This window comes from Xiphophorus hellerii, chromosome 14, assembly GCF_003331165.1.
Source record: "Xiphophorus hellerii strain 12219 chromosome 14, Xiphophorus_hellerii-4.1, whole genome shotgun sequence".
NCBI lineage: Eukaryota > Metazoa > Chordata > Actinopteri > Cyprinodontiformes > Poeciliidae > Xiphophorus > Xiphophorus hellerii.
In genome coordinates this window covers 16,163,966-16,190,164 of record NC_045685.1, presented here as the reverse complement: position 1 = coordinate 16,190,164, position 26,199 = coordinate 16,163,966, and the positions used below count along the sequence as shown (strand labels likewise).

General features: G+C 38.7%; 1 protein-coding gene across 43 annotated transcripts in view; it reads right to left on the bottom strand.

Moving 5' to 3' along the window:
- LOC116732739 (receptor-type tyrosine-protein phosphatase delta) overlaps positions 1–26,199 on the bottom strand; it is a 459,528-nt gene that overhangs the window by 36,759 nt on the left and 396,570 nt on the right. For 10 of the 43 annotated variants that reach the window (XM_032583123.1, XM_032583114.1, XM_032583113.1 and 7 more), the window contains 15 exons: positions 25,940–25,957; positions 22,418–22,528; positions 19,771–19,782; positions 16,146–16,415; positions 14,104–14,685; positions 12,982–13,127; positions 10,910–11,054; positions 9,083–9,388; positions 8,028–8,221; positions 6,958–6,984; positions 5,988–6,105; positions 4,423–5,010; positions 3,897–3,997; positions 3,535–3,791; positions 2,489–2,582 (listed from right to left, as the gene is read on the bottom strand). In XM_032583123.1, coding sequence (XP_032439014.1) covers positions 2,489–2,582; positions 3,535–3,791; positions 3,897–3,997; positions 4,423–5,010; positions 5,988–6,105; positions 6,958–6,984; positions 8,028–8,221; positions 9,083–9,388; positions 10,910–11,054; positions 12,982–13,127; positions 14,104–14,685; positions 16,146–16,415; positions 19,771–19,782; positions 22,418–22,528; positions 25,940–25,957 — 2,969 coding nt within the window. The remainder of the gene's footprint in view (positions 1–2,488; positions 2,583–3,534; positions 3,792–3,896; positions 3,998–4,422; positions 5,011–5,987; positions 6,106–6,957; positions 6,985–8,027; positions 8,222–9,082; positions 9,389–10,909; positions 11,055–12,981; positions 13,128–14,103; positions 14,686–16,145; positions 16,416–19,770; positions 19,783–22,417; positions 22,529–25,939; positions 25,958–26,199) is intronic. The other 33 variants (XM_032583139.1, XM_032583141.1, XM_032583140.1 and 30 more) reach the window with 13 other exon arrangements.

Below are 26,199 nucleotides of genomic sequence, written 5' to 3'. Positions count from 1 at the left end.
TCATTTAAAGCAGCTGAGGATTATCCAGCAGCTTCAAACAGTGAGGAACAGACTGAATTAATTCAAAACTTACATCGCTCTGTTGATACAATCAAAAGCTTGTTTCTGTTTAAATGCATCGACAAGTAAAATCTGGGGAAAACTTAGCAGCGTTTGATAAGTGTACTGTAATTTATTTTCCACTCATTTTCTGCAGAAAATTAATCTAACACAAATAAAAAGAAGAAAAGTTACTAATGCAGCAAACAAAGTGGCTTCAGACTTTGAATTTGTGGGTTTTGACATCGCGCCGATCCTTTTTTACTCCATAACTGTTATTTGGGTAAATTGTTTCACCACCTTTCTTTCCCAGCCACAAGTGATAACGATCCTACGAGGCTGAAAGGAAAACAATGCCCTTCATGCAAGCCGGTGTCGTCAAATTCAAATTTCCTGTTACAAAGCATGGATGATAATTATGCTAATGGAGCCTGGTTAGCCATTTCTCTGTCTGAATGCATATATCCAGCTTGTGTGAATGGTGGGGTGTGAGCGTGTGTGTGTGGCCGCCGTTCACATTACAGAGTGTGTGTCCTCGGCCGTTGTGTGCTTTGTTTTGGCTTCGGGGGTGTTGGTGCTGCCCGATAATGTCTTCAATCATCTCTCCTGTCAACACGGCTAAATCTAGCTGCCCTTGGGAAAAGTTGTGAAAAGGTGAGTGCCAATATTGACAAACAAATAAATTCTGACGGAGAGGGTGACTTTTGGGGCCATCGGTCAAGGCTACAGACACGGGCCTCTGGGCATGAGCCGTAACGGTGTTGCAGGATGAGACCCCTTGTGTATTCTTTTATCCATCTGTACATATGATATAATGTGATGTTTATACCAATAAAATAAACATCAGAAGTGTCACTGCCTTTGCCAGACTCTGAAATAGCTGTGCAGCGAAAGGGACCAATCTTTTTGTACTGTAGTTAAAAAAGGGCAAATGACATCACAGTTCAATCCAGAAACTGGATAAAAGCAATTAAATGTATGATTCTTAACAAGCTTTTGGTTAAGAATCCAAAAGCTTGGTTGCCTTACAAAATGATTAAGTAACTTTAAAATGTGTACAAAAGAAACATTTGGAGCTGTGGCACTCTAAAATCAAAAGGTGCCACCAAATGTTGATTGATGACATAACTTCAGAGAGCAACTGTCTTTTATTTTAAACAAAGGACAGATTCATTTATCAACAAAAAATAGCTTCTTAAGGCAACACAGAAATTAATCGAGAGAGAACATTTACTTTCCCTAAAGATTCTCAAAGCTTTGCAAAAGTAAATTGAGGCCCACCAACAAGAGTCTTGTTTGTAAACAATTTTCTTCTAACATTATGCAAAATGCTTTGGCTTCAATTATAATTAACTCAGCTCTTCAAACTAAATTAACTTACAGAGGTTTTTTTTCTTTTTTTTGAGCCAAATAAATGATCTACTGTTGTGTTAATGTCCATTCATCATGTGTAGCATTAGCTTGAAGTGACACCTGTGTGTGAACATAGACTTGGTGTTCTGGTGAAACCATCGTTCATTGGAACGAGGGTGTTGACGGCTTCAGAGTTACACAGCTGGTCAGAACTGGAGCAAAAATTAAAACAATCTAACTTAAATGTTGCCAAAATTATAGATTCTGAATTGCAGTTTTCGTCACAAGCACTTATCGGCCACTATTGCGAGTCAACAGCAGACATAACTCACCACAGAGGGTTCATAAATCACTGGGTAGTGAGTCATTTTCTTAGGTCTGCAAGGTATTGGTTATGTTATACACTGTACCATTTGAAATATCTTTATTCTTTGGCCACTTTCACAAATGTGATCAGCTGCCTTATGCAATTTTTTCCCTCTTCAGACATGGAATATAACTTCTTTGTGATTCAAGTCTGAAAACAAATGAAAAGTACGCTTAAAAAAGTAATGCTCATAAATTTGATATTTTTAACACGTGAGATTCAAACTTTGATTTATAAAAGCCATCATTTAGTCAACACTGCTGCACATCTTGATGCTTCAAAATTACCCAACTTTGTTCATGTAGTTCTAAATATAAACGTCAAGTGGCTTGTGTGCTAGTTTTTCCTGAAACGCGAAGAGCCGCTAAGGCCTGATGCAGCTCTTCAGGTAATTACTGCAAATACAAAGAGGAGGAGGAGAAGGTGGAGATGGGATGGCAGTTTGCAGTCCAATTGATGGCTACTTCATGTTCTCATTTCCATATGAACAGTGCTCTCTGGAGCTATTTGCGTCAATCAGAAAGACTCATCGCCTGTCTCTCCTGTCCTCTTACCTGTCTCGACTTACTTTTTCCTGCTTTGAGAAATTAAATATGTGCTAGTCGCACACAACTTTGCAGACTGAGTTATGAAGTGAGTCTTGACAGAATACTGCAAACAGAATGTGAAGTGTGCCAGTATTTAAAAAATTTCCTTCAATTCAGTGCCACAAGACAATCTAGAATGTACCTCTTCCAGATTCATCTCATCTGGACTGTCCCAGGGACTGTAAAACTTCCCAGTGCGTTGCTTCTTCAGAGGTACGACCACAATATAATAACCCCTGGAAAATACACAGAAAAAGAGTTTTTGTTAAAGGAGAAATGTGATGTGTAATCACTCATTTCTGTTTCTGTATGTGGCTTAGCATGCTCAGAGTACTTTGCCAGTGGGATCACTTCTTACTCAGGTCCCCAGTGGATTAAGTCAAAAAAGATACACAATTAAAGCATTCTCATCCCATCATCAAGGTGGCAACAAAACTGCCAAACTTGAGATTTTCTGGTGATTTCACCAGCTAACATTAGCCAGAATGGCAGTGTAGCAGGCTAATACAAAGCGTATTAGCTTAAGTGGTATTATGGAAGCCAGTGGGCCAAGTGCAACCAGCAGCATCCAAAAAATAATAATATAAAAGATGAGTTTGAAGCCATCATGTGCAATGTAATGTGCTCTCTAGCCTTCTGACAATCCTGGGCTTTGTTGAAAGTCTGTAAGAGACTTTACTGGGCTTAGGGGAGTGCACTCAAATGAGTCGGCCTGCTTTAGTATGTAATGATTGAGGTGAAGAGGATATTAGTCTCAAAAGCAGGGAGGAATGAAAATAATTAAGGGGAAAAATACATCATTACTGACAAGGTATTGTGTATAATTGGTTAGTAAGGGAAGACCCTTACTAACTAAGGTGTACCAACGTTGTTTAAAATTTATGATTTCAAACAAGGTAAAGTCTTCTTGAAACCACTTAACCTGTGATTTCAATTTTTTTAGATGCCAGAGAAACTACTTGGGATATTGTCTGGCATCTATGTGGCTGCAAACTGTCTTTTAGTTGACTGAAAGAAGGAAAACATTGTCTGATTGGAAATATTTTCAGTGGTATTTTTATTTGATCAAACCAGGTAACTCTCGTGGTTATCAGCAAGTTGCAAGTAAACCTCCTTACTGTAGCTAGCAAACACAGTACCTTAAAAAATACCTACATATCACTCCAAACTGGCATCACTCCATCTCACCTTACTCTTTCAGAAGTTTGGACTGATGGGAGCTCTACGGTCACCATCCCGTCTGAATTTGTTTTGCCAATCATGTAGGGCTTGGTGCGAAGGACGTCTGGAGCCGTCATGGTGGACACGCGATGCTGAAGACCTCCAGCGCTGTTCCCACGGTTGGTCAAGAGGAAGGAGTACTGTGTCTCTGGTTGAAGACCTGTGATAAGCTTCTGTGTTAGCTTTCCATCCACCTCTACACTCTGCCCATTATCATAGAGGATCTGTGTGGGGAGAAAGAAAAGTTTCATTTAGATGTTGTAGGAATGTGTTGTGCGTTGTTCATTTGTTGGGGTTATATGCCGTGTGTAAGGTAAGCGAACACTCACAGTAAAAGGTTGTGCGGGGTTGTAGGTGTCTGGAATTTCCCATGTCAGCAACACTGACGACTTCATAGCAGCTCTCACGTGGAAATTTTTTGCAAACACTGCTAAAAGAAAGGGGGAGCAGATGATTTAGACACAAAACAGCCTTTCTGTCCGTCTTCCTCTGACCCCGCACACTAGTGCTTACCTGGAAAAGTCTCCTTCAAAACCAGGTTGAAACCAGTACTATGTTGAACTGAAAACTGTCCTCTTACCTTCTTACCAACACCACGTTTATACAGTAATGACTGACCTTTACTTAACTGACAAAACAAAAAGAGACACACATACTTACTCCATGGGAGGTCTTAAATTATAGGGTAACAAAAAAACTAATGATAGGGGAATATGTTAATACCAGAGTCTTCTGGTTGAGTCAGCTTTAGCATTTTGAGACATTAGGATGGAAGTTGTTGCTGAACAGGTCTGAGCAGGAAAAGGTTGATTTTAAGAGGAAAAAGGGGCTAAGAAGTTCAGTGTCTGGTCCTACCTTGATCCACAGGCTGTGTTCTGAATTGGACACTTGGGCTATAGGGACCAGAGCCCTTGCTGGTGAAGGCACACATTTTAATATCATAAGTAGTGTCTGCCCTGAGCCCATCCAGGAGGACGGTTGATTCCGGGGCAGTGATGAAGAGTTCTGATGGACTCCGAGGGCTGTTGATGTCTTTGTACTGCAGAGCATATTTCACTATTTGACCATTTCGCTCTGTCAGGAGAACAGGCTGCCAGCTGACCTGAACTGTGGAGGTGCTGGCTCCCTCTGCTTTAATGTTTTGTGGGTAACCACTCGGTACTTCTTCGTTTGTGATGACCTCTTTGACTGTCTCCTCCCCAAAGCCCACCTTGTTGCGCGCTGAAAGGCGGAAGGTGTACGAGGCTCCCTTGTGGATCTCTTTGGTGGTGTAGTGGTTCTCTCGGTCAGGGAACTCGATAACAGTCAGTGGGTCAACATCTTTGCGGCCAAAGCGAAGGCGGTAGCCCTGCAGGGGGCCGTGGGTTATTGCTGGGGGGTACCACTGGAGAAGAGCTGTTCCCATGTTTGTTGTAATGATATTGAGGCGAGGTTTCTCAGGAACTATTGGTGGGAATAGAGAAAAGGTTTTTAGAAATATAAAGGACGGTGTTTTCTTCATTCATCAGAGCATGGGCCGCTATCAAGGTTATTCAAGGGTTTTTAAAAAATAAAAATTTCAAAATATCTTAACGTTTCTGTGTCGAGATGCATTCCGACTAGGAGACCCAGAATGTTTTTCTCAAGACTAATTTTCCTTTCATTATTCTGGCAGGTTTTGATGAGCATTTTTACTGTGGTCTACCAAGGTCTGAGAGTGGGAGACTGACACACCCATTTTGAAAATAAAAGCTGGGATTCTTCGCAATAACACTTAACCAATAACCAATGGTAATAAACTGTCGCAATGGCAGTTTATAACTTATGTAGAGTCACTATAAAGTCTATTAAGAAGGAAAAGGATTTTGCTGATGCAGATGTTTGTCTTATATCCCTAGATTGCCTTGGGTTAAAGTTAAACCCTGTTGTTCTACCCATAAACTTGTTCACAGAATGTACATTGTAAAGCTGAATTATAATCACATCCAAGCAGTGTCTCTTATTAATGTGGTAAGGCTCTCATTGACTTCAGTTTGCTTTTATTTGTTTGTTTGCCTATTTGCAGTGCTGCTACTCTCCTAAATGCTACCGCACTGCTGGTCAACAGGGGTGCAGTAGGCTAGCGCACTTTTTTCCACATACAAGGAAGATGAAATATAATACTTCTGTCTACAACAAATCCAATCTGATAGAGAGAAGAAAACTGGTTGAAAATTTAAAGGTGGCACTCGTTCAAATGCTACAGCAGAGGGTTAAAAGTAGTTGGATAATGTCACATATTTTCTTTTGTGAGAATGCCATTAGAACGCCGTGCCTAATCGATGACAAAAGAAGACTACTTCTGTTTCTATTATTTGAATTGCTCATAGCCTTACACCGTCACAGAAGATGGAAAGAGACTGACTTAAAGTGTTCATCTTTATCAGTGATGATTGGATTACCTGCGCCAGTGGTGGTGATCAGTTTGGGTTTGCTGCGTGCACCGTCACCCTTTGTTGTGTAGGCTGCCACTGTGACTGAGTACGTGGTTTCGGCCTGCAGCTCAGTGATGATCATTTCCTGAAAACATGCAAGAGTTTGAGGTACTGAACTCTGCACCTTAAACAGAGTTCATCTCCGTACCCATAGGTGAGCAGAGATCCTTCATATCCTTTGTAACCTCTCTGTCAGCTACCGTTTTAGCTAAAGCATAAACATGACTACAATTCATTAAAATCCTACTACAACTGAACTTTATTTTAAGTAAATCTAATTCATAATATTTGGTTAGGTATCAGTTTAAGAAGTCTTGGGTTACGTTCACACAACAGGTCTTGATCCTCAATTCTAATTTTTTGCTAAAGTCTGATGGTTTTTGAGTTGTCATTCATACTGCTAAATAAATGCGAATGCAATCAGGCTTTTGTGTGAAAAATGTACGACCCCAAACCGACCTGCATGTGCAGAAGAAGAATGTAGATGTCACATAGCGGCAAACTGTTTACAGAAGTAACAATGGATGCCGCTGTCTATGGATTGATTTTAAAATTGCTGAGCAATGGGAGCCGACAGTATTGTCACAAAAGCATAAGACAAAGGAAGTTAAGACAAAAGAAAGACAAGTGTCGGCACTACTTGCTTCAGCCAAGGTTTACTTCCAAATTTACTGGTGCAGAGTTATAATCCATGTCTCATGTCAACAACGTAAAAGTTTGGTAAAATGCTAGATGACTGTTCAGACTCCAGACTTTGAAAACTTCTGTACATGTATCTGATATAGTGCCATATATGGAAGTGGCACAAATTGGATTTTTATGGGTGAAAAGATTGGAAATGGGTTGTTCAGACTGCCTTGAAAAAGCAGTTTATGGGTAGCATTTTCCTGCTGTGTGAATGTAATAAATAATAATAAAGTGTATCGTAGCAACTCACATGTTCAGTTGTATCATCATAGTCCCACTGTGTGATGTCGAAGAGCGGACAGGACAGAGACAACAAGTGAGCAAAGGTACAACAGTGCAAAGAAAGTATTAACACCCATTTAATCTGTAACCATAAGCACCAAATGTTTGTTGGTAAGAATATTTGTAGCAAAAGTGAGCAATAAGCGAACACATGAATGTCTACAGACAAGTGCTTTGTTTGTCAACTGAACTAAGATCTGTGAAGTTTAACAATAATCTCACTCACTGCCTGGCAAAAGTATTTATTAATTAGGAGATTTTATTGGGATCTTAAGTGATAGGCTGACACAAAGTGCTCCATCATTGTGAAAAGTAAAAAGAAGTACTTGTGGTTTTCAAATTTTTTAACAAAAAGATCCGCAAAGGTGTGGGAAAGATTTCCATTTTGTCATCTTTACATTGACACCACAAAATAAAATGCAGTGCAACCAATTGCCTGCAGAAGTGACTTAATGAGAGTACTTTCGACTTGCCTGTCACTTTCCTGCTGGTATATCTGAATTTCCCCACTGAGGGACAATAAAGGTAATGTCTATTCTATCTGTGTGGAGCTTCATCATAATATGAAGCCAGCTGTTCTGTGGAGGCCTTAGGCAGGAAACGCTGCTGCCCACAGTGGAAGAAGAAACTCTGGTCAGAGGTAGGGCAACTACCTCATACAACCATGCTTCATTTTCCTGACACTTCACAATTATGCACTAGCTTGTGTTAGATGTCACATAAAATCCCAACAAAATACAGTCTGTAGTAGTAATATGATAAAATGCCAACAAGTCCTTTTGTTAATGCAAAAGCTTTACATCATCCCTAATTTCTTTACACTCAGCTTCCAAGAAGCTAGAGTTCTAAGTGCAAACACTTATTGGAAGCAAATTGTAGCAAAATGAGAGAAGACTCAAGACTTTTGCACACAGTAAAGGGTATTGCCATTACCCATTTGAAGGTGAGGAGGTGAATGAGACAAAGCAGTACTACATGTCTGAGGAATGAGGCGGCAGGTTGTGTGTCTGGTTGCGTTGATGGTGGGTGTTGTTGTACCTGAGCATCATCAATCAGGATGTCCTTGATGACTGGCTGTCCCGTGGGTTCCCCATTAACCATCCTGACATAGTGCACCTGGTATCCTCGGATCTGACCGTGCTGCTTGGTGGGCACCGGTGAGCGCCAAATCACTTTAATTGATGAAGAGTTGACAGCCTCCACCTCGACTTTACGAGGTGGCCCACTAGGAACTGGAGGAACACCATGGGATAAAAGAAATAAGGTCAAAATTATAGAGAACCCCCCCAATCTTAAGTTTCGCCCCCAAAAAATGTTGCAGTGACCAAAAACCAAAAAAAAACAAAAACAAAAATGCACAAAAGTGCAGAAAACCGCAACAAGCACTGCATGACAGAGTTATTTCAACAATGGTAAGGAGAGAGGGGGGAAAAAACAACAGCAAAAAGCAGGTCCAACAACTGACCTAATCTTGTAAAACCATTAAAACCGAGTCGGGTGAATTGTAAAAAATATGGCGTAAAAAATGGGTTTTGTCAAAATAGAAAAGTGGAGCCAAAAGAGACTTCAAGAGTTTCATATTCTTGAAGTGCAAGAAGAGTTTTGGCTGTGATGTAGGGGAAAAAAAATTAGAACAAAAAATGATTTATTATCACATGAGCTGACAAAAATATTAAAAATGGCCTTTAAAAAGAAAAATCTTCCACGTTTTGTTTTTCCCACTGTCATGATTTTTAAAAATCTGAAATCTAAAAAGAACAAAAAAGTTACAAAAATAGACAGTTGGGACTGGAAGTTAGAGGCCCAGAGGGGTGAAAAAGCCATACCATGTGTTGAAATTAAGCAGCGTGAAGGGTAGAAAAAGCCAAAAAAAAGGTGCTTGTGAGAGTCAGTTTGGTTAAAAAAAATTATTTTCCAGAACAGAGCCGACAGTACTGAGTGGTCACAGTCATTTCAGAAGCAGGCAGAGGGGGTAGAGAAGAGGTAACAGCAGATAGAGGCTGTTAGTATCTGGGGGGGTTGGTTAGGTTAGGAAAAACAGGCTGGATTTTCAGCTGGAGCTTTTTTTATTTTTATTTTTAGCAAACACATACCATCCTCCTCTGTTCGGATAAGCTGCGGCAGGCTCTCAGGTCCTGCTCCGACATCTGTGTGGGCAGTGACCGACACACGGTACTCAGTCCATTTTTCCAGGTTCTCCAAAAGATACTTGGTGCTCTCCGGAGGGATGCCAGAGATTCGGCGAGCAGTGGTGTCCTCCCCTGCGGTGGCGGCGTAGTGAATAGCGTACTGCGTCAAGATCCCATTTTGCAGCTCCACAGCTGGCGGCCGCCAACTTACCAGGATACTGGTCGAGCTGGGGCTGTGGCACTTTACATCCTGAGGTGGGCCGGCCGGTTCTGGACGGCGAAATGGTTTGGTAGCAGATCCGTTTTGTTGCGATTTGGTTTAGATTTGTTGGTTGAGGCCATTCATTTAGTCGGATTTGTTGTTTTTTGTTTTTAAAGGAGGTTCAGTTTTTTTTTTAATTTTTGATGAGGTTGATGATGGAAGAATTGAAAGAAAAAGAAAAAGGAAAATAAAATGATGACATGAAAAAAAGCACGAGGACTTTGATGAATAAATAACACAAACTTTAAAACAGAAATAATAAGAAACAAATGTAGAAATAAATACATGTTTTTAAGTTTACAATGAAAGGAAGAATGATTGGAAAAAGGACAGCTGCACCAGAAGTCACCTACCTTTGCCATGAAAAAATATAAATTCATATGAAAATAAAATGAAAACTTCTTTCCCATTGACGTCATAAACAGTTAAAGATAGACAATTTCAAATGTTACATTTTGCAAGCAGTTACCATCAATCCAAAAACATAAAGGTTGATGCTGAAGTTAATTTAAAAAAGGGGGAAAAAATGTGGTATTTGTCACCAACCTTTCCGAAGCCTGTTGGTTTGTGGTAAAAGCCTGACTGTACAACAGAGAGCTTTGCAAGGAGATATGACTGATTCATTACATTCTGACAACATTGGCATGCATGAGTTTCTCTTCTTTAATATCTTCGCAGGATTTAAATTTCTGAGTGTCTATACCCACCTGATTACCTGCCTCTGACTGTCGGACCCCTCAGATTTATGCTGAAAGTCCAAACTCAAAAATACCCCAACAGAAACTGATCGGTTTGATTTTTCTATTCTGTGAACTGATATGAAAAGCTGGATGCTTTTGGAGAAAGTAGCAGAATATAAACGTCTATTTTTGTCTGTTTCAACATAAATCTGAGGTTTTTAGGAGGTGGGAATGTCTCTAACTAGAATGTTGCTTTGAGCTTTCTATGCTGATGCAACTCAGAAATTCTCTGTTAAATTTAAATGGCGAATTAGAGAACAAGCAAGTTTGAGAGTTAACCTTTTGTCTTTAAACATGTAGCTGCATAGAAAGCTCAAACTAAACCTTTATTCTCCTGGTCTTGGCTGCCAGGCAGCTTCAGGAGACATGGTTTCCAAAGCTCCATTTCACTCCGTTTTATTATTATAAAACTCACACATATGTGAACGTTAGCATAAATAATTCAGGAACTTGAGCATTCATTTTACACAAAACTGTTTTGTGCACAACAAAGCAGAGGAGCAGGGGCTTTTGTAAACCATTCTAGTGACGTTGCAGAAAGCCCAGTTGGCTGTCAGTACAGCCATTACAAGGAATGCTGCACAGTTTTCTTTTTTTCAATCTGCAAACTTCGATTTAAACATTTTTCAAATGCATCAAACATTAATAGATAAAAAAAGAAAAAGCAAACCAAAAGGCATAACTGACATCTCCGCCCTTTTGAGATGTTTGGACTTCAAAGAAAAATGCATTTGAAACACGTTTGTTCCCAGATAGTTTAAACTTGGTCAGGTAAAGAAGAACACCTACGCGTCTGTGGAGTTTCTGCAGAGATGTCACTGGTGTAAGCTCCAATTCCATGTTTACTACGGGCGGCCAGACGAAAAGTGTACGTGGTGAAGGGCTTCAAGTCCTTCAGCAGGTATGTGGTTGTCGGTTCAAAGCTGATTCGTTTCTGTGAAGACAGTTTGGTCTTCTGTCATTTCATTTCTTCTTTACCTGGCTATGAAACACTCATTAACACATGGAACCTCTTTTACAAGTAGATTCCGGCAAAGAGACCAGCATGGAAACAAGGGGCACAGCAATCAAGGTCAAGGCTCAAAACAGGTCTACAGCTTAACCTGTTGTGCAAGTTTTTCTTTCATGTGAAAAATGAAAGACTTTTCTTTTTTTTTTCTTTGATTAGTTAATGTAGTAGTTTGGACAGGAATGCTCTAAAAATTTCCTGCAGCCTAGACAAGTTTGTATTATTTCATGGTATTCAATGATTTTCAATAAAATAAGATTGGAACATCGAAGGTGTATTGTGACCTTTTAACACCTGACAGCTAAGAACAAAATTGGTAAAATCGGTCAAAATTGGAATCAGCAGGTCAGGCTTTCTAAAGATCGTCAGTTTGTTTCTAAAGGCCGAAAACTGCAATTGGTGCACTCCTAACAGAAACAGCTTTTGACACAATTTCAAACATAAAATCGTACACCTGAAGTATAAAAAGCATCTACACTAAAACCCTCAGGACAATGAGAGGTCTGATGTGAAACCCCTCAGTGTTTTTAATTGATGCGGCTTAGCATGTATGCAGATAGAATCCCAAGAATAGCTTTGTAAATCAAGAAGTGTCAGTAGTTTAGCATTCTGGTGGATATATGAAAACAGTGCTAGAGAAGACCGTTGAGATTTTGTAAACACCTAAGAACTCCATCAAAATCAGTCCAACATCTGCAGACACATGGAAGAATTCATCTTATACATAAAACTTTTTTTAACAGCACCAAGGAATTCTTCTTTTACACTGTACACCTAGCAAAGTTAAAAAAAACTTAACAATTAATTAATATTTTATTGCAGAAGTATCATCTGATCTTAAATCTGAGCACATTTATTTTGTGGTGGAAAGAATCCAACGTTAACACAAAAAAAATGTTTTAATTGTTGGCAAAAATGTTGGCGTCACAAACAATTTAAATTGAATATAAATTAAGCATTTTCTTTTCTATACTTTGGTACTTTAACTTAATAAGAGCATTGAGGAACTTTTATCTAGGGAATTATGATTTTCCGTTTTTGCTGGAGAGTAAATATGATGCAACAGAGAAATTCATTTCTTTCAGGCAATACAAGAGAACATGGTGTGCAAGTAAAGCAGCTGTGTGTTGATCTGAAAATTAGACGTAATGGCTAAAAGAAAATAGCTACTTGCCTAAACTTACTAAAATCTTTATTAAGAGCAACTACTATGAAGTGACAAGCGAATCAGTTTAAGGAGTTTAAAAATCCCCAAAGCTTGACATTAGAAAACAGCAGGAAGCAGTGAGATCTTGGGGTCATCAAGTCTCAACCATCAGATACTGACTTTATACCAAATGGTTAGGATACCAGGAAACAGATTTTGCTGCCCTACCATTACCAATGTATAAGTGTAAAGTTTGATTTCGAAGCTGGAACCGCGTGGTACAGTCAGATAAGACCAGGACTGAGCTTTTACAAGGATACACATGTACTTTGTTTATATCCGGGAGCGTTGAAATAGAAAAATACATCATTCCTCTTTTTATTGCTTAATATTGCAATGATAATTCAAAGGAAAATTAAATCACTACTGCAAGCCACAATCTCCAAATGTCAAACTCATAAAAATAAAAATGCTTGAGGAGAAAGAGGAGAAAAAGTTGCCAATTATGCCCTGTTAATTACTCGCAGCAGTGTTAAACTAACAGCCGTACTGTAAGTAATTAAGGAGGGTAGCAAGCAACTCTTAAAAACACTATTAAAACAACTGCAGCCTTGTTATTGTTATGCAAAAATCTGGATAGATTCAGAATATTTCTTATGTGCAAGTAGACTTGAAATGCAAACTGTTGCCATTGTAAGTAATTACCTCATCTTTGTCGTCCTTCTTTCTGTACGTGAGCTCATATCCGGTCACTTGGTTTTCCAGTCCCGTCTGGGCCGGAGCGTTCCATGAAAGCAAAATGCTCGTTTCTGATTTGGCTTCTCCTTTAAAGTCAGTCGGCTGGGAGGGAACTGGGAACAAAGAAATGAGTTCATTATGAGCCACATTACACACAATTCATTGGGATTTCAGTCACACTTGTGGACACAACAGTGGAATGGTTACAGCCCAGAGGGATGTCAGTCTCATAGATACCACTATGCCATCCTCAAATATACAATATTATTATTATTGTTTTATTACTGAATAAAATATATGGCATATATGGGGTTTCTAATAGTCTTTTAACATTATGTTTTTCATTACTGTATTATTATGAACTAATTTAGAACATATTGAATAAAAATTCTCCAACACTTTCCATAAACACTCCAAGGTGGGATTAAGACCCCCTTATGCAGTCTCTGTGTTTTGTTAAAGGACTGAGGTGGTTAGGGGAGTTGAATTCAACCCGCTCCTGGTAAGCCCCTCACTCACCAAAGGATGCAGTCACAGCTCTGTATCATCTGAATTGTGGGAAATGTGTTATGTAGCTATGAAAGCAGTTTGTGAGGCCACTTGCTGGGGATCATCGCACTCAGGAACGGCTACTTTGGTGAAGAAAGACTGGCTTGTTTTTTTTAAATAGGTTTGCATGATGTTTTTATATTATTGACAAGCATATCCAATCATTTTTGAGTTGGAGAGTGGTTTCTGTCATCTGGTTCTGCACCACTACCAGTCAGCTCTGCTACTGCTTGCTGCTCCAATGTTCTAAGAGCCTGTGTAACAATATCTTGCGCATCAGTTTTTTATTTTTATTTTGGTATTTTCGTGAAACCCTTTTATCAATTATTTAAGAAAAATAATTTGACGTTAATTTACATCCTATCACTTAAGTTGACTCAGTCAATGATCATAGATCAAACCAGAATAACTCTAATCTCCATCTTGCTGGAAAATACTGTGTAATGGAGTTTTCGATCCACCTTTCCATACAGCACGCTTCCATACTTCATCAATTGTCAAAGCAGGTACAAACTGATTCATCACTGGCACCAAACCCACCTCCAGTCTTGGCGATGATTTGCAGCTCAGGAGAAAGGGGTCCGTCGCCCACAGAGGTGAAGGCCAACACTTTGATGTAGTAGGTCTTATTCGGGATGAGGCCCTGGATGGTGACGAAGTTAGACCCCCGAACTATCTGCTTCTCCCAGACATTAACATGCTGGCTGTAATCCATGGTGTAGTACACCCTGTAGCCCATGATTTGCCCATTGGGCTCCTCCGGCTCGTCCCATTGGATGACCGCCGTGGTCGCGCTCATCATGTGACCTCGAACCTGCCTCGGCGCGGTGCTCGGGGCCTGCTCTGCTGTTTTGGCCTCGATGCTCTCGCTGGGCGGCCCTCGTCCAATGTTGTTCACAGCCACCACCCTGAACTCATAGTCGGAGTAGGGGCTAAGGCCGCCCACGCTGTACCGGGTGGTGGCAACACCATCTATCTCCTTGTACAGGTCATCAGAGTACTTGGATTTGTGTTGGATGATGTAGTAGGACACTGGCTCGGGGTTGCCAGAGTCCCAAGTCAGCGTGATGCTGGTTGCTGTGCGCTCAGTCACCACCGGAGTGCCAGGAGCCTTGGGTAGTGCTGCAGTGACAATTATTTCATAAATATTAATAAAAATACAAATATATGGGAAATATCAGAAAACTTTATCTCTGTCATTTATTTCTGAAGCCACGGATTCTTGCATTGTCTGCATTCAGCATTTTACAGAGCTGTTGTTTATGTTGTTAATCTTTAGATTTCTTTAGATCACTTTAATAATTAAACAGGTAAATTTATTGCTTTAATTCTCCACACCGTGGCGCACAGCAAAGGATATCAGAGCAATAGATCGTGTTTATATGCCATCTGAAGCAGACTACTGGGGGAAGCCTCTGCCACGCTGGTATATTGTGACTAATATCTTCATGTTTTGTCTCAGAAAAATAAAGCTGTGAGCGCGTTTGTAGGCTGGAGTCTATCCCTTGTGTGCATGTGAATGTGGCAGCGTTATCTGGGTTGTCATTCTGGTATATTACAAGGGACAAATGATTACTATTTCTGCACCAAAAAGTAGACACTACTTTGTACCCCTCCTTTTAGAAACAGGGAGCTCGTTACTTTGTAGTTCTCTGTCTGACAGATAAGCACTTTGCTATAATCTTAAGCTTGTATCATATGTTCCAAGTCTGGTGCCAGAGTTTTAAGAAAAGCTTTGAAATTGGCTTGTTTTGACAGAGAGAGGTGGGTACGTTTCTAACAATAGCCTCTACTTGAATGTTTTCTGAATATCAAACAACATTCAAGTTACAAGACAAAACTGTTCAATCTTAGTATGAAGTGAAGATGATCAACATTCTTAACATTCTGAAAAGTGATTAACTTATATATCTTTCATTAGCATAATTCCAGAAATGGCAACTCAGAAAGTCCTAAGAACATTGTGATTGACGCGTACATACTTAACTACTTTTCCATGATTTATTTTACTCCAACCATTCAATCTGAATCATCACTGTGTTTAAAACGTATCATATTTAGAACATTGTCATTTTCTTTAAAAAAAAAAAGTATATGAAGAAAATGCAGGCTTTCAAATCAGTCAAACACATTATGTTATCTGAAGACTAACTATTGTATTTTCCGGACTACAGAGCGCACCTCGATATAAGCCGCACCCACAGTAAAAAAAAAAAAAAAAAACACAACAAAAAAAAACAAAAACAAACTGGAAACATACATATATAAGCCGCACCGGGCTATAAGCCGCTGGTATCTCCGCTGGTCTCTGTTTTCCACAAGGACGTAGCAGAGGGGAGCGTCCTTGATAAATCTGCTTGATCTGGCAGTGATAAATCTACTGCCAGATCGATAGCCTTCAACTTAAAAGCTGCATCATATGAACTTCTTCGTGTGGTTTCTATAATCTTCTATCTATCTTCAATACGCAGATTTAACTTTGCTTCTGGACAATGTAATACAGCAGTTTGAACAATTATAGCGTGTTATTTATTTTTAAATAACATTAGTAAAATCCTACCCATCTTAATCAGCATGTTTACCTTTTACTGTTATCTGGGCCATCGCTTCTATCACCCCAAGTGTTGACATGGCAACACAAGTGTAGTTGGCCGACTGTCGCACATCCGTGAGCTCCAAGACGTTGCGTCCAATGGGCATGTCGTCCTCCGGGGTGAGATCCTCAGCGCCCAGCATCCACTTGACGTACGGCATGGGCGAGCCCACAGCTACACACGTGATATTCACGCTGCCACCAGGCATGATCTCATTGTCTGTCGGTGGGATGGAGAATCGGGGTGGGACTCGCCGTACTGGAAAGGAATTACCAGGTTTAGAACAACCAACCAAGAAAAAATAAATGGATATAAAACAAATCAAATCCTTCGTAGTAGTTTCCAAAGGGTTTGATTGCTCGGAGATTGCGATTTTATCTGCAGAATTCAAATGAAAACTGTTTTATATCATCCGTAAAGACACATTTTAAGCAAATTTTATCCAAGCTGTAAAGGTAATGGTGAATGGGTGAACACCAATATGAGCACTATGTACAAAATACAGCATCGGATTTGTACATAAATACTGTTGCCAGGCAATTGTATGCGAAGAAACAACTTTTAGACACAAACTGATTCTTACATACCACAGGCGTATACATTACAAATATCAGAACAACACATAGAATAGCCAGAAGTCAACATTTTTGGATTCTTTTAAGGTTCAGTGCAAACAAAACACAGGACTGTCAGATGTTATGCATTTCCTCTTTAGAACTCAACCAGCTTACAAAAGATAAAAAAAACAAAAAAAAAACAAGGCAATTCTGCTATGAAGCTGGGTTTTTTGCTCTCATCATAGGAGCAAAAAAATGTTTGAAAGTAGGCCTAGAAGACATCAGAAACACTTTTATGTCTCACACTTTAACAGGAAGGTTTTAATGAACCTCAAAAATGTGTGCATAAGAATGAGTGAACATAATGTGTACTAACTGTTGGTGAATTAAAGATGTAGTTTAAAAAACTTTAAAGGTTATTTGCAATAATGTGTTAGCAAACATTAGAAGTGCCAACTTGACTTGAACCCAAATTAGATGGCCAGGGAGGGAAAACTTAAGGCCAAGTCTAAGAGGGGAAGAGACCTAAGCACACTTCTCCTGTCTTAAAACATCTACATCAAAAACGTCATAGCCTGTTTACTGCACTACATGAACTGTAAAACCAAACTTATGTTTGCAATGGATGGTCATTCGTGGGGAATCCAAGGATTTATTTATTTTAAATTTTTTACAGAGGAAATGGAAATTGGAGGTGGCACATCACCAAAGACTTTCCTGTAAAACATGGAACATAAAAAGTGTTTCCAGTCAGAGTAATAGTCGGATACAGAAGCAAAGCCACATAAAGAGCAAAAATATTAAAGCAGTTTATGTGAAGGCTATTTTGTTCAAATTTACACTGCACTTCTTTTTTCTAATCACCCAATCCAAGGTAATTATGGCCTTTTAGCTTTATGAAATAGCATTTATCCAAACCGCTATGAGATTTATGAGGTAAAAGCTGTTTTAAAAGCTTGGAAGTCTTCTGTGGTCTTGGCCCCTTTTCAGACAGGCCATTGGTTTTAGCCTCCAGGACAAACTATAATCTAGATTTCTACTAAATGTAGATGCCAAGAGTGTTACATACTGCAGGTGAGGTATCCGTTTAAGGGTTTGCAAAGGATAACCCTACTGACTGTGATGGGACATAAAGGACTACAATGGAAGAGTTTCAGGAAAAACATGTGTGTCATAGAAAAAATATGAAACACTCAAGGCAAACAGTGGATGCCTGTCTATTTGTGATTGAGTATTTGTGGATTTACCTTTTGCAGATTTGGAAAGTTTACTTATTCATAGAATTTTAAGTAGACTGGAAGCTGAAACAGTTCTGCACATTTCTACTTGACAGACTATTGGCTGGCTTTTACAAAGCAGCCAATGTAGGAACAGCATTTATTTTCCTTGGCGTTGATTGACTGTAACCCCAAAAGCAGAGATGAAAACAACCATAAATGTTAGCTTCCGTAATAGTGCTAATAATGCATTTTAATGTATATTTGGTGAATGGCATTTTAAAATAGACAGTTATAAGAATTTTTTGTGGGGATCTCAAATATTTGCAGATTTGATTCATTAGTGCAAGATTGTGGTCCCTGACCTCCATGAACACCAGGATTTTCTCTGTATGTTAAAGTTCAGTTGACCTTTGCAGCTTTTAGGCTGTAATAAAAGCAGATTTTTCTTTTATTTAAGTCCAATGTGCTGAAATTCCAAACTACAGTATATAGACTCCAATATGGGTTTATGAATGTATAACATCTGACTACAACAGTGGATACACATAATAAATAATACATTAAAGAAGAAAGATTAACAACTTTTAGCTGGACAAAACTGTAGAACATCATGGACACAAAGCTGACTTCAAGGATTTTTGGAGGTGAAAGAAATCCCATCATGCAAACAGGAATATGGAGACAAAATGAAAAAGGAAAACTGCTTCAAACATTGTCAAAATGTTGCCTTAGCAGTTCAAACAGGCATAAGAAATTTCTTTTGAAAATAGACTAGTTGTGCTGCTTCTGAGCATCTTCACTTGGTTAGGATTACCAAATAAAGTGGATAATGGAACACAGAAGCAAACAAAACAGACAAGCTTCAAGGATGGGTTCATATGTACTGGTGAGCTCAGTGTTACTGCTAGTATTTACAAAATGGACCACAAATGTTTTTAAAATAAAGAAAACAAATAAATATTTTCACATAACCCATAAGATCCTCTAGTTTCAATGTCTCTAACCTGAGGATGCGTTAGCTTTACTCTGCTATCGCGTCGTCATGTGCTTCCTGCTGCCAATTCTCGAAGCCCGCTCTGAAAAGAGCTCGGTTTGCTCTCCGGAGAGGAAATCCAAGGGAACTGACTGCATTATTAAATACCACGTTTCTCTCGCTCAATATTTAATTAATATCCAATTGGATTGCGCTCCCCACAGACATAATATTATCCTGCTCATTTGAATATCATTACATTTGTCAAGACTTGTGGATAAGAGTCTGAATGTATCATTCTTTCACGACTTCTCCAGCAGTAACATCCTCAGTACATAATCGCTGCGGGTGGAATTGTTTTTACAGCTTGACACTCGACTTTAGTTTAAATTCTTGAACATATGTCTATCTATGGGAAACACTTGCAAAGATGTTTGAATGTCTGCATGCAGAGTAAGCCCCGTTCTTCCTCGAGCCAGATTTTCTGTAAGCTAGGAGTAAACCCAAGCAGGAACACTGCTGTGGTAAAGGGCTGGGAGGGTCAGACGTTAGCAAGTGAGCATGCAAACAGACAGTCAAGCAGATGCAAAAATCAACCTCCCACTGTTCCGCCTCCAGGTTACCAACATGTGCCACCTGTTGGACGGTCATGCATTCTGACACAGAGCAAGGGACAGTCTCTACAGGAACAAGAACACTGAATGTGTGACAAAAAAAAACCAATATGCTGAGGCAAAAGCAAAACCAATGGAAGAATGTTTGCTTCAATGTCTGGAAGATGTGATTTCCTTTTTGGTGATGAAAATAAAGAAAATCGATTGCCATAAAAAGTAACTTGTTGAAGAAGTAAAAAGCACACCAACCTTCTCGTAGCTCTGAAGGATGTAGGGATTTTGGATGCAGAACAAAATGAAATAAGGGAAGGAGAAAAAACAAGGGAAACACAGAGAGTAAGAAGGCCATGTTTCAGGTGCTCAAATGCTGTGGAAAACATTTCGGAGGACCTTAAGGACCTGTGAATCTCCCCAACACCAACAGCGACACCTTGTCGGAGCTAAAACGTTTGAAGTAGCATTTACTCACTTATAGACTGTGTTGTACCCAAAGCCAGTGGTCTCAAACTCCAGTTCTTCAGGACTGATGTCCAAAACACTTAAATTGTGTTGCTCCATTGTTTCATTTTGTCTCTGGAGTCCCAACAACAATATTTTTTGATTCTAGTGTGTTGAAGTAAAGACTTGTCAAAGTGTCTCAGTACACCAGCCTGTGAGGACTGAAGTTTGAGACCCTAAACCATTTGATTAGCTTCCCAAGAAAACGTAAAAACTATGTCTCCTTTTTCATTTGCTTTCTCACTGTCAGAAGTTTTCCATGGCTGCACAACAGTTGGCTAATGGTCATCACAGACTATCAGCATTCTCTCTCCTACAGGTTCACACATGTGTTTTTACTGATATTTAACAGGGCATCCCACATCAAACTAATGCAAGAATAGAAATGGTAATGACAAACAGAAGGTTGAAGAACTGTCGGCTTGTTTTTCACCAACAGTGGGAAGAGTTTGGATTTCTAATGGTACGACAGCAGTGCAGCCTGGCAGGAGGGACACACTAAACTTATAATAGGACACGTCTGGCAAGCAATACCCTCGATGTCATCATTTTACCAGGAAAAACAAGATAGTTAAGTAATGTCACTGGGTTCAAAGAACAGCCTTAGGTTTCAGTAGGTAACAGTATCAAACCTGAGGAGTAAAAGTTTCACATTTTTAGCCATTTTAGTTTTTGTCTAATTTGGAAAATCTGTTCAGTTTTGTTCCTCGTCCTTTCTATCAAGTATGGGCAAAAAAAAAAAGAAGAGGGAAAGTGTTTATCACACAGATTTATCTCTGTATATGTTTCAGTTTTCCAAAAATGTTTTTAAAGTATTTATTCTGAATTTGTGTATTTTTGCATTAACATTTAATATTTACAATACCTACTCTTTCATTCCAATTAATATTGTCTTTTTGTTGTTATTTTATTTTTAATGACATTTTATGTTTTTCTTTTTTTTGGACTGGTATTTCTCTTGGCTGCTGCAAGAAAGCAAGTTTCAAACACAGATGGACAAATAGAGGGTTATTTAATTGCATTCCAGAGAATCCCTCAGGGTACTAGACAACATTTATAGTGGATAATGCTACCTTTTGCAATTATTTTTATTTCTTCTAAAGTGATCATCAAGAAAGTATTAAGGCATCATTATAACGGTGTTCAACATAAACTCTAAACTGACACAAATGGTTTCTGTTTTACAAACTGGTGTCACTGCACCATCAGTTGTGCTTAAGAACGGAGATGGAGAGAAACAGATGTCTTAGCCTAAAAGGGGCTGAGTTAGTAAATTTTGTATGGACAAAGTGACATTTTGCTGCAACTATCACAGATTAAGAACTAAAAAAAAAAAGACACCAACTACTATACATTTTGTTGTTGCAGCTGATATAAAAAAGATGATTTTGCCACAGAAGTAAGATTAATTTTTTTAAATTCTCTTTCTTACAGATCCCAAAACATCTCTAAGGTCAGTAGGAATTGATAAATGGTCGATACTAAACATTTCATGGTGTGTACGAAAAGACCAAAAGTCTTTTTTTTACACGAAGGGGATAAATGTAACATTATTGTCCCCTGAGACATCTCAAGCTCAGAAGTAAGGTCTTCACTATCAGTGAGGTGATAGAAGGCCCAATAAAAGCAGGTTTAAAAATCGTAAATGGCCATAGCGTCTGAAATGAGAAAGCAAACATGACTTTGAACTGGGTTAAAAGGTGAACAGAACCATCACCCGAAAGCTCCTAGAAGGAAAGAAAATACATTCTTCTGCTAGCCATTTTAAAATATATTTGATAATATTTTAAATTAACTGTGCTCAACTAATGTGAGGTAAAATGAAGGATTACCAAGTCCTGTTTAACCAGAGTAAATTATAAGTTAAGGATAAAACCTAACAGCTCTGTTCAGGCTGCTGCATGAACAGAGGTGTATTTCAAAATACCAGTAGAGTAAAATTAACTGTAGCTTCTTGATTCTTTTAAGTTGCATCCTCGGTAATGGGATTACAGGTGCCTTAGTGTTTATCAGTAGGAAGGAGGAAAGAAAAGGATCTTTTCACAGCTGGAGCTGATGAAGGAGGTCTGTTCACTCCCTCCACCAACTCCAGCAGTCAGCTTTTTAAAAGCAATTAGTAGATAAATGCTGCAAGCAGTCTCGTCACTGGTGTTAGGCTCGGGATAATCAACGGAAACGGACCGGAAACACATAACAGAGCAGATACCTTAGGTTCAAATCAGTGCAGGTAAGGCAAGTGCAAGGAACAGAAAATAAACTGTAATAGAGCATACTTACAGTGACCTCATAGCACACGGACCCTTGCAGACAATGTGGCGATTTAATCGCTCCTTATCAGGTTTTAAAGGCAGTGTGATACTAATGTTTGGCGAAAACAAACATGGAGGCTGTTTCCTACCTCTGACGTAAAGATTAGCCGGGGCAGAATAGCGAGTCCCGTCGTTGTTTGTTGCCACACATTCGTACTTTCCCTGGTCCGGTTCCTCACTGTGCTCTATCTGCAGGGCTCCTAGTTGGAATAACAAACCAGGGTAACAAAAGGCATGTGGTCAACTTGGTTCATAAACAAAATTATTTATCTTCTGCATTCTCCTTTCATGTCGGAGGTTAACTTGCTTCAGAGACATTAAGTTTTAGACTTTATCTGCTAGTCGTTATTATATGAATCAAGTAAAATGGGGACTTCTATGCATGTGGACAGCTGCAAATTACAATCATGCAAAACATTGTAATACTTCTAAAATTGTTTATTTCTATTATTAGAGGTAAAGTAGCAAACCAACAAAAGAGTAAAAAAATTAAATAAAAACGAAAAAGAAAGTAACTCATGAAAACAAGGTATACCCTAACATATTTAAAAGCTATAATTTATCATTTTGATCCTTTTCTGAGTTAAAAAAAAGGTAGATTTTGTAAAAAAAAACACGCTCATCTCAGTGCCAATTAGGCATGGGTTGGTTTCTGGTGTCGAGGTTGTTTTTTTAAGGTTACAGTGTAAAAGCAGCTGTTACTGTAGCCAGCTGGCTAAAAGAAGACTACAATACATTCCTCTTTCATCCAAACCATTCCTGCCTTAGTCTTATGCAACTTTGTGCCTGATTTGGTGGTATGATTTGGGTCAAATATTCTTTGGAATGGCCATTTGTACCCAAGCTTTCATTTCCTGACTGATATCTTGAGATGTTGCTTCAATATTTTGACAAAATGTTATTTTCTTATAATGTCATATGTTTTGTGAGGATCATTAGTCCCTCTTGGTGTAAAATCACACCACAATATGATGCTGCTGCCAGCATACTTCTGTTGAGATGATGTTCTCAAGTTTGCCAAGCTTCTTCTTTTTCCGACTTCTTAAAAGCCAAAAACAACTAAATTTACATTAGGTCTAAATTTATTTAGACCTAATGTAATGTCTTCAGAAATCAACTTTTTGCTTGAATTCATTTGCAAATCGTAATTTGGCTTTTTTATTGCTTTTCTAGTAGTAGCTTTTTTCTCTCTGAATGGCCTTTCAGGCCTAGTAGGAAGAGGGTTTTTTCTTCTTTCCTTTTAGCCCACCTTCACTACCAAAAATACAATTATCTCTGGGACACAGAACCTGTCTACTTCCTGAATGTTGTGATGTCTGGACATTCTTGTAGTGCTCATACTCATGTGAACGGAAGATTGTGGCACCTTCTGGCATCTGCAAATTGCATCCAAAGATGAACCAGAGAAGTGGATTTCCAAAAAAGGAAGCAGTGGTGTTGCCTTAAAATACTTCCACATGTGTGACACCGATTAACACAAAGCCACGACATTCCTATCTGGATTTTCCCAAATTGTATAAAAAGGAATCTTAGTGTATGTAAACTTCAATCACTGCTAAGAGCAGAGAAGCTGGCCTATGTCTGAAAACGGTAGACCTAGCCACACTAGTGACAGGGCCAAGTAAAGACGGAAGATCAATGTCATGAATTCTGTACAACTGGGAACAACGAGAGAAATTAACAAGCTGCAAAAGTCTGACTTACATTTCTGGCATTTGGCAAATTGAAATAATTTTGGCACATCTAACTGGTCTTAGACACTGAAAAATTGTATGATTTAATGCCACACAATGAGACAGATGGTTGTGTGCCGTTATCCAGTGAATGTAAATATCTGATTTCGACGGTATGCAAAACATTTAAAAAAATAAAAAAAAACTGTTTTAAAACTACGTTTGGTACGCTAAAACTGACTAATTTGTCGGCTAATATTGGCTTATTCTGCTTATGTTAAGTGCTGTTAATATATTAATTGTGTATATTTTCTTAAAACTGGATATAAAATTATTATTACTGCAGTAATAAGAATAACTTCTACATTTTTTGCTTTGTGTTTCTATCTAAATACCTTGATAACAAGAAACCTTGGTATTTAACTCAAGATTACGACACCATGAGAGCCTCATACCGACCCATGCCTAGCGCCAAAGACAACAAAAAATACAAACGGTCGATTTTTACTTTGAATAGGAGGGGCAACCCATCAATATACAACATGTCACTGGACTGGTCAGTATGGGGATGAGTGATACTGCTTCAGGGAAACATGGATCGAACAAAAGAGGTTTACAGTATAAGAAAGCAGCGCAACAAGGGAGGACAATTTAAAAAACAAAACAAAATGAAAATTTAGGTATGATTTTTTTTTTTTTTAGCATATTCAATCACAGATCAGTTGTAATATTCAGCCTATGGGATAATTTGGACTTCACCTGGGTGAAGTATCTTTGGAAAAAGTAAAAAAAAAACAAAAAAACAGCAGCATGTGCAAAAATTTGTGCTGCTCAGATTAGCTGGAAAAAAATGTTTATTGAATCATTAATTCAGGCAGAACCAACATATAACCCTCTAACAAAAGGCTTGACATGCAAATCTTAGCAAGAAATGTATGTCGACACAACTTACAACCTTCTGACAACCCTTAGCTGAAAAATAAAATGCAATTGTATTAGAAGACAAAATTCAAAATGCGGCCAGAGCCAACAAGAAAGTATAACCATCCACTGCTTTAGCCACAAAAAGACACCCATAAAAATCCACCAATGGGATCAGCAGTGTGGTGTCACATGACTCAAAGAAAAATGGCTTTATGCATCAACAACTCTCCCGCTCCATCTCACACGGCAAAAATGAGCCAATCAGGTCCTCGCCACACTCTACAGTTTGCCTTTTCCACAAACCCTGAAGAAAAAAAAATAAAAAAGTCAAAAAAGATTAAAAAAAAAAAAAACCAAGAAAAGTAAGAAAAATAGGTGAAAGAGGAAGGTGGGAAAAAAGCACCGTAGAAACTTTATCAAAAAAGTGGTTGTTTGGGCTTTTTTGTAGAGGTACAGGAGAGGAAAGCAAACAGAAGAAATGGGAAAAAAATAGTTTGCAAAGATAGAAAGAAGTCTTTGGGAGAGGTGGTGTTAGGTCTTCCACAGCATCTGCGCATGTCGGTTTTTTTGTGCTGAACAAGAAACAGCTAAGGGGGGAAAAAATGCTTGGTTGTTTTAGTTGGACAAAAAAGAGGGACACATGATTGGCTATGGCCAAAAAGGAAAAAAAAAACAAAAAAAACAAAAACAAAAATGAGCATTAAAATATAGTTTTGGGAAAAAAAACAGAATTGTCATTGTATATGCTTATTAGAGCCAGGGCAAGCATATCACAACTGAGCTAAAAGAACAAGAAAAAAACAAGAACACAAAGGAGTAAATAAGGCATAGACACGATGATGAAATACAATTTTAGTCAACCAAAACCAGGACAAATAAGGAGGATGGGTCCATATGAATGAAATGGTATTCGGTCTTTGTAAACAGGACAAAAATGGGTGCGTACGGATGGCTTGACAGCAAGAATGAATTTGTATTATTTTCATTCTTTGAACGTCAGTTCAGCACTCTTACCTCTTATTGGCGTACCACCTGGGTGGATAATATGAATGCAAATAAGATTGGAAAGAAGAAGCATTAGTACGAGTAGATAGAGGTTGGGGGCTTTGGAAGAAGAATCAAATTAGACTCAACAGGGTACGTAAATAAAGGTACTACAGGAAAGAGAGAGGAGAGAGAAGAAGAGAGAACTTTTCTTTCTGTACTCTATTGGCAGTGAAAAGACAGGATTCATCATAGAAAAATCATAAAGTCAGAAGATCTTGTGAAACACG